This window comes from Pteronotus mesoamericanus, unplaced genomic scaffold, assembly GCF_021234165.1.
Source record: "Pteronotus mesoamericanus isolate MK-2021 breed Mesoamerican mustached bat unplaced genomic scaffold, CSHL_Meso_final contig_182, whole genome shotgun sequence".
Classification (NCBI taxonomy): domain Eukaryota; kingdom Metazoa; phylum Chordata; class Mammalia; order Chiroptera; family Mormoopidae; genus Pteronotus; species Pteronotus mesoamericanus.
In genome coordinates, this window is record NW_026555078.1 from 29,802,047 (window position 1) to 29,816,456 (window position 14,410).

The window sequence follows — 14,410 nt, forward strand, 5'->3', positions numbered from 1 at the left end:
AAGCGAGTGAAGAGACTAAAAGCCTGGCCAGAGCCAAGCAAGCAGCATTGATCCCTGTCTGACCACTCCCCCACATATAGTGCCACAATGCAGCAAAGTGGGTTGTTGTCCTGCCCTGGTGAATACCTAAGGCTCCATCCCTTACAATGTTATCAGGTGCACAGAGGCAAAGAAATATGGCCCAAATAAAAGGACAGATCAAAACTCCAGAAAAAAACTGGCTGGTGTAGCTCAGTGGATTGAGTGCCATCCTGCAAACCAAAGGGTTGTGGTTCGATTTCCAGTCAGGGCACATGCTTGGGTTGCAGGCCAGGTCAGAAGGGCTAGTAGGGGGTGCATGAGAGGCAACCACACATTGATGTTTCTCTCCCTCTCTTTCTCCCTCCCTAACCCTCTGTCAAAAAAGAAATAAATAAAATCTTTAAAAAACTAAACAAACAAACAAAAAAAAAAACCACACCAAAAAACCTCCAGAAAAAGAACTAAGCTACACGGAGAAAACTAACCTATTAGATACAGAGCTCAAAACACTGGTTATCAGGATGCTCACAGAAATGACTGCGTATGGACACAAAATAGAGGAAGCAGTGAAGGCTATACTAAGTGAAATACAGGAAAATATACAGGGAACCAACAGTGAAGGGAAGGAAACGGACTCAAATTAACAATTTGAAGCAGAAGGAAGAAATGAATATTCAACCACAAAAGAATGAAGACACAAGAATTCAAAAAAAATGAGGAGAGGCTGAGGAACCTCTGGGACAACTTTGAACATTCCAACATCTGAATCACAGGGGTGCCAGAAGGAAAAGAGGAAGAGCAAGAAATTGAAAACTTATTTGAACAAACAATGAAGGAAAACTTCCCCAATCTTGCAAAGGAAATACATTTCCAGGATGTCTAGGAAGCTCAAAGATTCCCAAAGAAATTGCACTCAGGAACACGCTAAGACAAATCATAAGTAAATTACCCAAAATTAAAGATAAGGAGAGAATCTTAAAAGTGGCAAGAGAGAAGGAGACAGTTACCTACAAAGGAATTCCCATAAGACTATCAGCTGATCTTTCAAAAGAAACCTTACATGCAAGAAGGGGCTGGAAAGAAGTATTCAAAGTCATGAAAGGCAAGAACCTATGTGCAAAATTACTCTATCCAGCAAAGCTACAATTTAGAATGGAAAGGCAGAAAAAGTGCTTCCCAGATAAGGTCAAGTTAAAGGAGTTCATCATCACCAAGCCCTTATTATATGAAATGTTAAAGGGACTTACCTGAGAAAAAGAAGATGATCAAAACTATGAACAGTAGAACGACAACAAACTCACAACTATCAACAACTGAAACTAAAAAACAAAAACAAACTAAGCAAACAACTAGAACAGGAACAGAATCAGAAATGGAGATCACATGGAGGGTTATCAGTGGCGAGGGGCAGGGGGAGGAAGGGGGAAAAGGTACAGGGAAGAAGCAGCATAATTGGGAGATACGGAATAGACAGGGAGAGGTTAGCACAGGAAAGGGAGAAGCCAAAGAACTTATATGTACAACCCATGGATATGAACTACGTGGGGTGAGAGGGGAGTTCTGGTGGGGACAGAGTGCAGAGGGGATAAAGGGGAGGAAAAACTGGGACAACTATAATAGCAAAACCAATAAAATATACTTAAAAAAAGGGCACTGATTTAAAATCAAAGTTTCTTCCAAAACAGGTAAACAAAATGAAGCCATATATTGCAAATTTAGTATTTAGTAAGGGTGCATCAACCATCTGATAAATTCTTAGTGATTAAGAGTATAGTTTTATAGGTAAAAATTGGTGATTTAAATACATATGATTTAAAAGTCAGTGGATGTTCAAGAGTATATCCAGTTCCATGAGAAACGATGGCCAGAAAATTTTAAGTTTACGAGCAACTAGCAGGTGTAAAAAAAAAGATATAAATGAATAAAGAATTTTACTTATAAACAAATGCCTGCTTGATATAAAATTTACTTTCCACACACACAGGAGATGAAGCTATAAACAAAGTTTTAAATTTACCTGATGGTCTCCGAAAAAATTAAAGCTGCTTAATCTCTTTCCATTAACAATCTTCCCAATTTGTTTTTGAAATTAGATGTGCTGTCAGTCACCTTGGAGTAGACTGCATATGCTAGGAAAGATCTCCAACTAGAATGGGCATTCATGGCTTTTGTTTGGAGGCTCACATTTATTATCAGTGTACTTTGTCTGTTCATGGTATCTCCACACCTATAGCATCTCTCTCCTCTTTGATAGTTGGGGGTGCTACATCCTTCAAGGGTTTTAGAGAGGGAGAGGATTGTAATAATGGGAGGCAGAGAGTGTACTCGACTGCTTATGAGCCTTCTTCCCTTCATTTAGTTCAGCACATAAAGGGTAATCATGCTCCCAGTAAAATGGCAGGGAAGGAGGTTAAGGGTGTAGAAGAGGCATGATTATTTCAAGAAATTTCTAATTTTAGTTAGCATCAGTATACACTACTGAGTATTACAGACAGTTGTGAATATATCTGTATTTATTATTAGATTATGAATTTTCTAATTTAGGAAACTACCGTAATTTGCTGTGTATGATACACTCTCATGTATAACGCATACCCACATTTTTGGCCCAAACTTTCAGGAAAAAAAAATTTTGTTTCAATTTTTTAATTCAATTTTTAATTCATTTATATTTAGATACTTGTTTTTTCTATTATAAAGGAATTTTAGCATTTACTTTTGAACACACGGATATTGTTACTGCTTTCTAGTTACACTTTTAATGCATAAGCAGAAATAAAATAAAAAATATTTATATAGATATGGAATTAGTACTACCCATGTATAATGCACATCCTTATTTTTCCCTTAAAAATTTGGGCAAAAAGATGCGTATTATATATGGCAAAAATATCTATCTTCAAATTCAGGTTGAACATCTACTGACTGTTACCATGAGTCAGGGACTATGCAAAAGTACTGTGATTAAATGAGAAAACATGGTATCTTCTACGTTTGCCCTTCTGAGTATGACAGGGGGCGTTGAAATATAAAACAAATCAATTAAACACAATATAAGTATTGTAAAATAGATGAAATAATACAGGAGGGGATGAATAGTTCTGCTGGGGATAGGCTGATGGTGGTAGTATTAGAGAAAGCCTCCAAACGTGAAGAGGAGACAGCCCAGGCACGAGAAGCAAACAACATAAACATGAGGCTGGCAAAGGTAGACTGTGATTAGCAAAGTCTTTATGATGATATGCTAGAGAATCAGAACTGGATACTCTGGGTGGCTATGAGGTCTGAGAAAGCTAAAGAGAAATTAGGTCAGATTTGTTTTTAAAAGTTCTCTGCCAAGAATGAGTTTGATGGACTGGAAGGGAAAAGGATGCTATTATAGTAGTCTGCGAGGAGGAGGATCAATGCCTGAACTAGTCTTGCCACCTGACAATGGGCTGATGATCCTTCCCCTGGGAGGGGGGCGGGGGGGGGAGGGGAGGAGAGAGAGAGAAGTTAATGCTGATTTTTTTTCAGTTTAAGTCTAAGTTATGTTATTCATGTTTGTAGTCAAGTTCCAACATACTGGAAATGCTCGTTAAGTTCTATGATGCCATTTTTCTCACAATTTTATCACCGGCTGGCATTTAGGTTAGACGCTCTATTATTACGTGAATGAAAATGATGTCTATGAAAACAAACTGAAGAGCTTTACTTCAATTGTTTCACATTAACTAAGTTTCAGGGCTAATGTTCATGACAATATAAATGCAGTAGGAGTCACAGAATAGAGAGAAAATATAAGAATGAGGATGTTCGTGGTTGTGGCATAATCACTTGCTAGCATTCACCTTATTCCTTTCCCAAATACATTAATGACAAAAATCAATGATTATTTAGCCAGAAAAGGCATATAATCTAGTGAAGAATGGACTTTCAGCATTGTATTGGGATGAGATGAATGCATTTTGTTACTTACTTTTTAATAAGATAATGCCTTATTTTGGCTGAGCTTTTACCTTATTTGGCTAGCAACTCTACTTTCTAGAACACAAACAAGGAAGGTGAATGGAAGGTGTCCAAACTGTTGAAATATACGAGGTCTGTCCAGAAGGTATCCAGCCATATAATATGAAAAATAGAGACATTTATAGAAGAAGATACAAGATACAAGAAACATTGTACATAGGACAATGACACCTCAGGCCCTTTCAAAGTAGGCACCTTGGGACCTCACACAGTTCTCCCAATCACCATGAACTGCTGTGTCGTATTTTCCTGAATCTCATCTGCAGTCTGAGGTCTCTTCCCTTTCAAAGGTATTTGAGTATGGGGAAAAGCCAGAAGTCGCAGGGCACCAAATCTGGGCTTTAGGGGTACTGAGTTGCCTGGGTGATTGATGTTTTGCCAAAAAACTCTGCATGAGATATGATGTATGAGAGGGCATGTTGTTATGAAGAAGCTGTCAATCACCAGTTGCCCATAGCTGCGGCCTTTTGAATCATTCAAACAGTTTCCATGGAGAAATGTTCAAGCTTAATGGTGCTCTATTCGCTTATTTTGAATGTGATGGCCACACAGTATCCATGCTCACTCAACAGCATCTACTGCCCCACTGACTAGTACAGTGAAGTCCTCATTGTTCACACATGTGCATTCCAGTCCACTCTCCTTGGCTGCCAGGTTACATCAGTATCATGCAAGCCATTCTCGTTATATTAACAACGGCTGGGCTTTTTCCAGACAGTCCTCTTAGGTCAGTAAAAGGTGATACAATTTACAGAAAGCACCTCAGACCCATATCATGTATACACAGTTCTAATGTGTGGGTTAGGATAGTTCCTTATCATATAACAGATTAGAACCATGAAGACTGACATTTTGAAAGTAGGGAAGGTTGTAAATATACTTGATCTCTGTGGTTTCCTTGTATGCGTATTGCATGTGAAGGCACACATCTTTTGTTGATGGGGACCTCAGCTCTCACAAACTTCGAAAGGCATCCTTAGTAAGTTATTAATGATTATACAACACCTTCCTCTTTTTTGGTATTCCAGCACACCATGCTTATTTTTCAATTCCAAAATTTTTTTTCATGAATTAATGTATTCTGGATAACAGTAGTTTTTTTTTTTAACCCTTCATGTTACTATCTACATACAACACCTCCTCAGGTCCTCTCTATTGGCTTCCCTTCTCACCCCACTCATGGAACTCCATCACATATTCTCTCAACTCTTCAGTTCTTTTAATCCCTTGATCTCTCATCCACCACTACTTTAGAAAAAGAGAGGCTGAGCCTGGAGTCCTCTAAAGTGGGCTGATCCCTCTGTTGGGGAGGTGAGGGTATTAGAACAACACTCTGGGGAGCTAAGCATTGCAAGATGTATATCAGCAGCTCTGAAGGCATCTGCGGGCTAGGGGACTAATGTAAATGAAGCAGCAATACCAGTAGCTGCTCATGTTTTTAGTATACAATTTTAAATGAGACATATTAAGTAGCCTCACTGATCTTTTACAACTGTGAAATGAATACCAGAACAACTTACTAAGGTTAATGACTTAGTCTAAGTCATTAATGACTGTAATTCAGGCAGAGCTCTCTGTATTTGGACAGAGAAGTCCACTGGACCCTTTAAATCTTATTGTTATTTTCTGAGCATTTACATGCTCATTATTTTTTGAGCTTTTAAATGTTCATTTTGTTTTCCCATTATATTTAATGTGAATAAAGGAAATGGGCAGCACAAAGGTGATGCTCACTGTAATATACCTGACAATAAGCAACTTCTGAGCACTATCTAAGAGGCAGTGAGAGAAAGCTATTAAGAAGTTCCACATTGTTGGAGAATAGTGGAGAAGAGAATAAAAAAGTGGGCATGCATCAAATCATGAAAGTCCAGACTTATAAAGGGCTAAGATAAAGACCCCAACTTCATCCTATAGGTGCTAAGAGCCACTAAAGGATTTTCAGCACACGCCACTTATGTTTTAGGTGTCTATGGACAACGGATTAGAGGTGAAGATAGACAGGAGGAAAAAAGACTAGTCAAAAGACATCTGAAATAAGTGGGGGCAAGATACAGAGGAATATTATTAGTTAAGAGCTCTTATTGCAAGTGACAGAAAACTGTCCCAAATTAGCTTAAGTCAAAAGGAATTAATTTATAATTCATAACATTATATCATCAGGAAATCAGACTGCCTACAGAGTGCATTGCCTGATAAAAGAAATATATTATGAAATACTTATCCCATAGTTCCTTCCAAATTTAACTTTCTGAAACCTTAAAACCTTGAAACTTTGTTTCAAATAGAAATTTGTTAGGATAATTGATTGCATAGTCCACATTCATTCATTTATTCAGAAACCATTTAATGAAGGTTTACCCTCAGCCACACTTTGTGTTGCTAGCTGGTGGATATTTATATTGGTGGGAAAAGGAGAAAACCAAAACTAAAGAAACCTGACAACCTCTACTTTCATTGACATTAAATCTAGAGGAAGAAAGAAAATTTTCTCAAAAGTCTGTGAATCCTTCTGTAATCTCTCTAAGCCTCAGTTTTCTCGGTCATAAATTCCTGTTGTGAGGATTAAATAAACAATCTTACTTTAAAAATTACCAAGTCTCCAAGAATAAACCGAGAACACTGGAGTACTTTCAGGTTTCCATGAATTAAAAAAACTCAAGCACTTAGGATTTTCTAACAGCAGAATATAATTCTAGGCATTAAGTGTAACACATTCCTGGAAAATTCAAAGACTGGAGAAATGGGTATCAATATTTCTAAACAAAAAAATGACTATTTCTTATATAAATTCACAAAATTCTAATTTTCATTACTAAATATAAAGTCAGAAGAGATTTTTGAAAGGGCCCAACACATAAGTCTACCTCCTACAAATCGAAAGGATAAAAAAACTAAGACTGGTCAAATTCCCCCAATATTTAGTATTCTGAACAATCGCCTGTTTATTTTAACCTAGAAAACTTTCCCATGTTCATCCAGAGTGAATATATGTCAGGAGTAAATGAATAATTGACATCATTACTTATGTTTACATAGACTTTCAACCAATTTCAAAACTCGAAAAGAAATTCAGTAATATCTTTTCTAATATGAAGTGTTCTTAACAAAAGACACTTACGTAGTACTCGCAAAAATATTCTCCATTTACCAGTGTGTTAAAATTTATAACCATCAGGAATAGACAGGGTCTACTTTCTGTCAGACTGTCAAGCCTTTTCCCACCCAGTAAACAGTAAGAAATAGAGTTCTTATACTTGAATCCTGAGCTACCAATGCTTAGGAATTCAAATAATTTTAAGTAAAAAGATCCTTCTTCCTGGTAAAGCCATGGAATCTCAAATCTTCTTATCAAGGTTATATTACGATACTCAAAGCACCAAACATTAAAACAACGTCCACTCCCCATTAACACTGCAAAAGTATCTAACACTTGTATGATTCTACTGCATAAAATTTACAAACACCAAATGAGAGGCTAACGTATTGTAACAGTGGTTTACAGAATGCCATAAAAGATCTTTTTGATCATTGTAAAGAAATATAAAATCTTCACAAAAAGCACAGCATAATTACATTTTGGAGAGAATATGATCTGTAATGTAATACAACAGCTTAGCTTCTCTTAGGTGGTAAAGGCCTGTCATGACTAAGCCAGGTAGGCCCTGGCTTATCAGATTTTAATTTATTTTATATCATACTGATATTTCCCCCCTTTGTTAAATATAGATTCACCAGCTTTTCAATTTATCAATATATTAAATTTTTAAAAATTACTGTTTAAGATGAGTTAGAATGATTCAGCAACTAAATCTTAAATGCAAGAGCAAAAAAATGCAGCTAATGTTTTCCCTAAAGCAACCAAAATCTCACTCAAGAAAATCTAACTGTATAGCCAGAGAAAAAGAATAATTTTTTTCTGTTAAGGAATTCAATAAAGTATATGTTATGAAACTGACCATTTGAAAAATAATTTAAAGTAACAGTCATATAAATCAGTGCCTACATTTTCTAATTTTGCTTTTATTTTTTAGTATATGAAAAGCATTCTGGTTCACTTAATTTTAACAGGTTCATAATTTAAATAATACATTATAAGAAGATACTAGCCTTTCAAAGTCCTTACCTTTTTAAATTTCTTTACTTATTACCTGCAAACAATAGGGAACAGACCTTGCCTATATTCCTCATTCTTTCTTACTAACATTTACTCACAGCTTGAATAAAACATTACGATTTTTATGAAATTAATAGCTGTAATAAGAGCACTATTTACTATTTTAGAGCCATCCTCTCCAATCTTACCCTCTTTTTACCCTCTTTGTTTAAAATTTCATGGTTTTTTTGGGGGGTGGGGAGTAGGGAAAATGCATTCTGAAATGGACACCAATTAAAAGTATGAGCAAAAATAGACTAATTTTTTTCAGTATTTGGTAATATAAGATCTGAACTAACGATAATTTTTTAAAAAAATCAAAACCAGATTATAACAGTTCACACCCTGAAAATGTGGCCTATTTATCCTAAAATATATAACCTATAAATAAATACATATAAAATACAAAAACCACATTTGACATTTAGACTTTAAATCCTGAATTCTGACAACTGTCTCATCATTTACATTTCAAAATCTATTTTATGTTTCAGAAAAATAGCCTTCATCCTCTGATATTCTAAAAATAGACTCCTACTGTCTCTCTTACAAAAAACAATTACGCTTGGTTACGAGACCTACCATATCAGTCACATCGGCAATACCTAAAATTCCTATTTAACCTCATTTTTGGCAATCAAAAAGGTAACTAAATATAAAAAAAAAATCTTACCTATATGCTGCATTTTCTTTCAAATGCAATATGGTTAGATTCCCCTTCTACTTAATCAGTACAGTGTCTGAACATTTTTCAGTCTGACTTGCAAATATTTGCTTTCCCTCTTAGGGCATAGCATCCGCAGGGTTATACAGCACTACTTACATTCTCTTCCACATAAAAATCAGACATTACATGAAAGGAAAAGAAAGACAGCCCATTTCAAAGCATCTGGCAAACCTCCATTGGCAACCTGCCAAGCCTCTGCTAAACCTTCCTGTCTTTCCGAGCATGCTCACTTAAAACCAACAGCATGTTACTATGGCAACTCTGTAGGCAGCCTCTAAGTATGAACCGCCATTCTGATTTCAGAGTGCATAAAATCAAGTACTGCAGGGGAAGTGAAAGGTGAGAAATGCTGTATGTTTTTCATCACATACAACAATACTAATTTTATTTCATAAATTCATATTTATATATGTAAAACAAACACATTTCACATTTTTCAAACAAATATTTTTCATGTTCAAATAGGTCTTCTTTTTTCAGTAAACTCATTCTCTTTGTCTCTAAGCCCCTTTCCCTCATAACAACCAAACATATACTAACAATTTATCCCATTTGACAAAACACTGCTGAATAAACAGACAACAATATTCATGTAAGTAATTAGGAACTCCATGAATGATTTCCTGCAATTATAAATATACTCTAAATGACATATTAATATTACAAAGAAAACCATCAGCACTTGAAAAATACAAGCTAAATCTTTCCTATGATTTGTCAAACTGCCAAATGATATATTCTTTGAGTTTGGATGTAATTTCTTTTTATCCTCATTACCCTTGAGATACTGTGAAATGTCTGAAAGACATGAGATTTTTGGAGTTTAGAGAGACCAGACCAGGGTTCAAATCCTTGCTCTCCACATTTAAGCTGTGCCACCTTGAGAAAGTTACTTAGCTTTATGACCCTCACTTCTCTCAACTTCAAAGTAGGATAATATCAGTTATTCCACATGGTAAAAATTTAAATGCATTAACACATGTAATAATACCTAAACATGATATTTCTTTCCTGCTTGGTTGTTTGGGAAAGATTCTACACAAACAAACAAACACCAAAATGCAAGTTTGTACTTGATTAACCTGAAAAGCTCTTCTTTGTAACCTCTTACCAGCTAAAAATTAGTTCTGATTTAGTCACTAAGGTAGAAGAAAAAAAACCCTCCCCCCTAAATCAAGCTAGAAAAAGAAACAAATAAATACAAAAACTAAACAGAGAGGAAAATATACAAACATAACTTTTACTTTAGAGTATTAAAATGTTTTTATATGTTACCAACATAAAATTTCACCTACCACCTCTTCTTCTTCCTTTTTAGTCTCCTTTTCCTTCTCTTCTTCATTTTCTTCAGCTGGGCCATCTTCATCATCACTGCTGGATGACTCAAGGATTTCACTTATATCCATTTTCCAATTATCAGGAACAACTCTAGTTTTTAGGAAGATGCTTGCTTTCTGCAACCCTAAGATTAAAAATGTACTTTAGCAGTTTTTATTTGCTAAAATAAATCAGCAGCATAGACTAACAGAAAGGCCTAACATTCAGTCAGAAGACCTGGATTTAAATTCAGTTGTTACTTATAAAATGATACAATAAACTTGAATGTATTTCATAAGTTATAATGTCATATTAACGTTTATTATTACTGGCCCTGACTGGTGTGGCTCAGTGGATTGAGTGCCAGCCTGCAAACCAAACGGTTGCCGGTTTTATTCCCAGTCAGGGCACATGCCTGGGTTGTGGGCCATGTCCCCAGTAGGGGGCACGCAAGAGAGGCAACCACACATTGATGTTTCTCTTTTTCCCTCCCTTCCTCTCTCTAAAAATAAATAAATAAAATTTTTTAAAAATAAATAAATTGTATACTTAAAACAATGCTTATTGTTACTGTAAAGAGTACTTTTAGAAATCTTAATAGCAAAACATGAAAGAACATCAAATGTTCTTTCTAGACATTAAAAAAATAGCCATCAAATAGAGTGAATATCAATTCTAAACAGTTAAAATGGAAACAGAGAATATTCATTCTTGCTTTAGTCACTATATGCCAATTAGAGCCACATCATGAAATAATGCTTGTTTTACCTGGTTTGTCAGAGAGCTCAGATTCAGGTAGACTGAGAATGTCTACTTCCTTGATATCCTTTCTTGCTATAGAATAACTAATTATAGAGAAGGATAAAATGGAGGCAACAATTATTAAATAAAAATCATCACTTAAATAGTCCATTTTAACACATAAAAAAATTTAAACCTCAAATTCAAAATTATTTCGCCTATCAAATATTTTAAAAAGGCCACATATATCCTAATACCTAATAAAAAGCAAGAGGTAATAGAGGCAAAGCTATTATCTGAATTCTGATGATTTACATACTCAAAGTATATTAATAAGAGCCTCACGTTTGTGATATTTCAATCTATGCAACTCTCCTGCACACAGTATGGGGTAGTTTGTATCAGCATATTTTTTCCATGTTGTCTTTTTCCAAGACAACAATGTCTATTTTGTTCTTTAATACTTAAGTTTACTATTCAGTTTAGTAAAAAAAAAGTAATAGAAGGTAGTATTAAAATGTTTTTTCATTGTAAGATATATTATGGCACTTAATTTTTCCAAGAATTACTATATATATATATAAAAATATAAATAATTTTACATCTTTTTTTGGAAGCAAAGCTGAGGTTAAGAAAAGTTTCTAGAAATCTGACTTTTAATAAGAAAAAAAGTCAATGTAATTATTCTAGTAATATAAATTTTATTAAAGAAAATCTTAGTTCATAATATATAATAGTACACATAATATACAGAAGAATCAATATAGTACTTTATTAAAGTTTTTACTATTATTCTCACATATTGTTGTTTTTACAGTTTTTCAATTAAAAAATAACCTACATTATGAAAAGTTGAAATATATTAAGTAACAATTCAGTTCATGAAATGATGAAACTTTTAAAAATGAGGTGTTGGAGCTGGGAAGTTTCTATCACTGTGATTCCATTTTTTTTTTCTCCCAATGTAACACTATGAAGTGATTCATTACTCACAATTTAGAATCGATAAATGATCGAACTAAACATTGGTCTTTTTTCACTGTGATGTCATCATTACAGCTGGGAGATATTACCTAAAATATAAAATAAGAACACACTGATTCCTATTTTCCTTGCTCAAAAAATGACTATATTCTCAAGTGGATTATATTTTATAAGAAATAGCTTTATTTTCAATACCCTCTCTTACTAATGAATTACTTGTAATAGAAGATCACCTTATACTTTTTCTTTAGCATATTAGTTTTTTAGGTATTTTATTTATCCAGTCATTAGATTATAAAATGAATAATTAATGAAATATAAATTACAATGTGACTATCACACTTTAAAAATATTAGAATTTACTCTAAGCCAAATAGTAATTCATTTACTGTTCAAAAATAAAATGTATAATTATGAAAATTTAGCATATAATTTTAAAAAATATACTTGAATCAGGATCTACTTTGAAATAAACACCTAAATTCCCTTTCTTATCAGGGCACATACAATTTTTAGTAATCAATTCAAATCTGAGAAAATCTGAGTAAAGAATGTTTTAATTTCTTAACTTTAAAAAATAACAAATGTCTTAACACTAGTAATAACTAGTCTCTCTATTCTTATAGAATTTAGTATTTCTAAAATATTAAAGCCTAGTAATAAGTAGCTGAAATGTACCTGCTCATCATTAACCCCTAACACTAGCCCCTCTGCTACAATCTAGCACCAACCACAAAACTTTGTTCAATGGTGAAAACCTTCTATATGTACATTGACCAATGCAGTAGCAATGAACGACACGGGGCTGAGCATTAGAAATGTGGCTAGTGCAACTCAAGAGATTTAGTTTTTAATTCTATTTAATTGTTACATTTAAACTTTAATAGCCATATAGGGCTCATGGCTATCATATTACACAGCATATATCCAGATAATTAATATTTTTTGGCAGTCATATCAGCTGTCTTAACATCAGATGAAAGTAAATGTTTGTTAGGTGCTGGTAATTATTAGACTTAATATATTTGTGTCTGCCCTCAAGGAGCTAAGGGTGTAATGAAATGGTAACACAAAAAGATACAAAAAAGAACTCAGTGAAGGGTAAGTACAGTGATACCACTAGGCTCAGGATAATATGAAAACATGTAAGAGGAAGATTCAACACAACCTGGGGAACGAAAGGGTGTGGCAGCAAAGCCTTAAAAGAAATCTTAAAGGATGAGTAGGCACAGCCAAAGCTTAATTACCTCACCCGTGAACCACTCCAATGGCTTCCAATATGATTCCTGCCACCTCTAGTCTTTCTAACAACAATCCAACATACCATTTCCTCATTAACATTCCTAAACATCCAGCTCAAATAATGCCACTCTTCTGCAAAATTCTATGCAAAATTATGTCCAAAATCCTTAGATGATGTTTTTGTTTTAAAACCTCCCCCAAAGATATGTTAATTTTTTAGAGAGTGAAGGGAAGGGGGAGTGGGGGGGTTGTCGGGTGGAGAGAGAAACATGAACGGCTGCCTCCTGCACAAGCCTGGGCTGGGGATCAAACCCATAACCAAGGTATATGCCCTGACCTGGAATCGAACCTGCAACCTTTTGGTGTGTGTGACAACATTCCAACCAATTGAGCCAACCTAGATGAACTTTTGAAGACTCTTCAGCCCTATGTCTAAATTATCTTCCCAATCTTATTTCCTATTATTCCCCTACTCACATCAAAATGGATTCCCAAATTAAAGAGCTCCATGAACAAATGCCTTGCTTTTTTGCTTTTATTTATTTTGTTGCCTCTAAAGAAGTCCTCCAGTGAAGCTCTGCTTACTAATTTTAAATCCTTCAAGGCTCAGTTCAAAAGTACCTGCATCATAAAGGCTTTCTGGATTTTCTTTAAATAAATGTAACTTCTCAGGACAAGAAGTCATAATATGGAACATATACTATTTTATATTATAGTTACTTGGATTATTCTCCACATTAGACTGCAAAATCATCAAATGTAGATTGGTGTCTTACTCATTTTTTATTTTCTAAATCACCTGATAAATGATAAAACTGTTGAATAAATAATTTTTTAAAAATCTCTTGGCAAATTATGACCTGAATATTCTGAATCCACACCCATTTATTTATCTGCCTGTACAAGTGAATGATTCAAAGGACTTTCAGACTTTTCCTGTAAATCTATTATGTAGAAATTGAGTAATGTATTTATATGTACAAAGAACCCTTAAAAAATAGCCTCAGTTCTTCAAAAGATTCTAATCTAATTTGGGAGATATTTTTGTGCCAAAATTATTACTAGAGATATAACTGACATCAAAACTCAGAGAAGCCCTGACTGGTACGGCTCGGTGGGTTAGGCGTTGTCCTGCAAGCCGAGGTCTTGCTGGTTCGATTCCTGATCAGGGAACATGCCTGGGCTGTGGGCAGAGCCCCGCCATTGGGTGTGTG

General features: G+C 34.6%; 1 protein-coding gene across 1 annotated transcript in view; it reads right to left on the bottom strand.

Annotated features, from left to right (window-relative positions):
* ARID4A (AT-rich interaction domain 4A) overlaps nucleotides 1-14,410 on the bottom strand; it is a 56,565-nt gene that overhangs the window by 27,596 nt on the left and 14,559 nt on the right. Inside the window, exons 9-11 of the mRNA XM_054567500.1 lie at nucleotides 11,964-12,043; nucleotides 10,998-11,074; nucleotides 10,208-10,374 (exon numbers count right to left, since the gene is read on the bottom strand). Of these exons, the coding sequence (XP_054423475.1) occupies nucleotides 10,208-10,374; nucleotides 10,998-11,074; nucleotides 11,964-12,043 (324 nt within the window). The remainder of the gene's footprint in view (nucleotides 1-10,207; nucleotides 10,375-10,997; nucleotides 11,075-11,963; nucleotides 12,044-14,410) is intronic.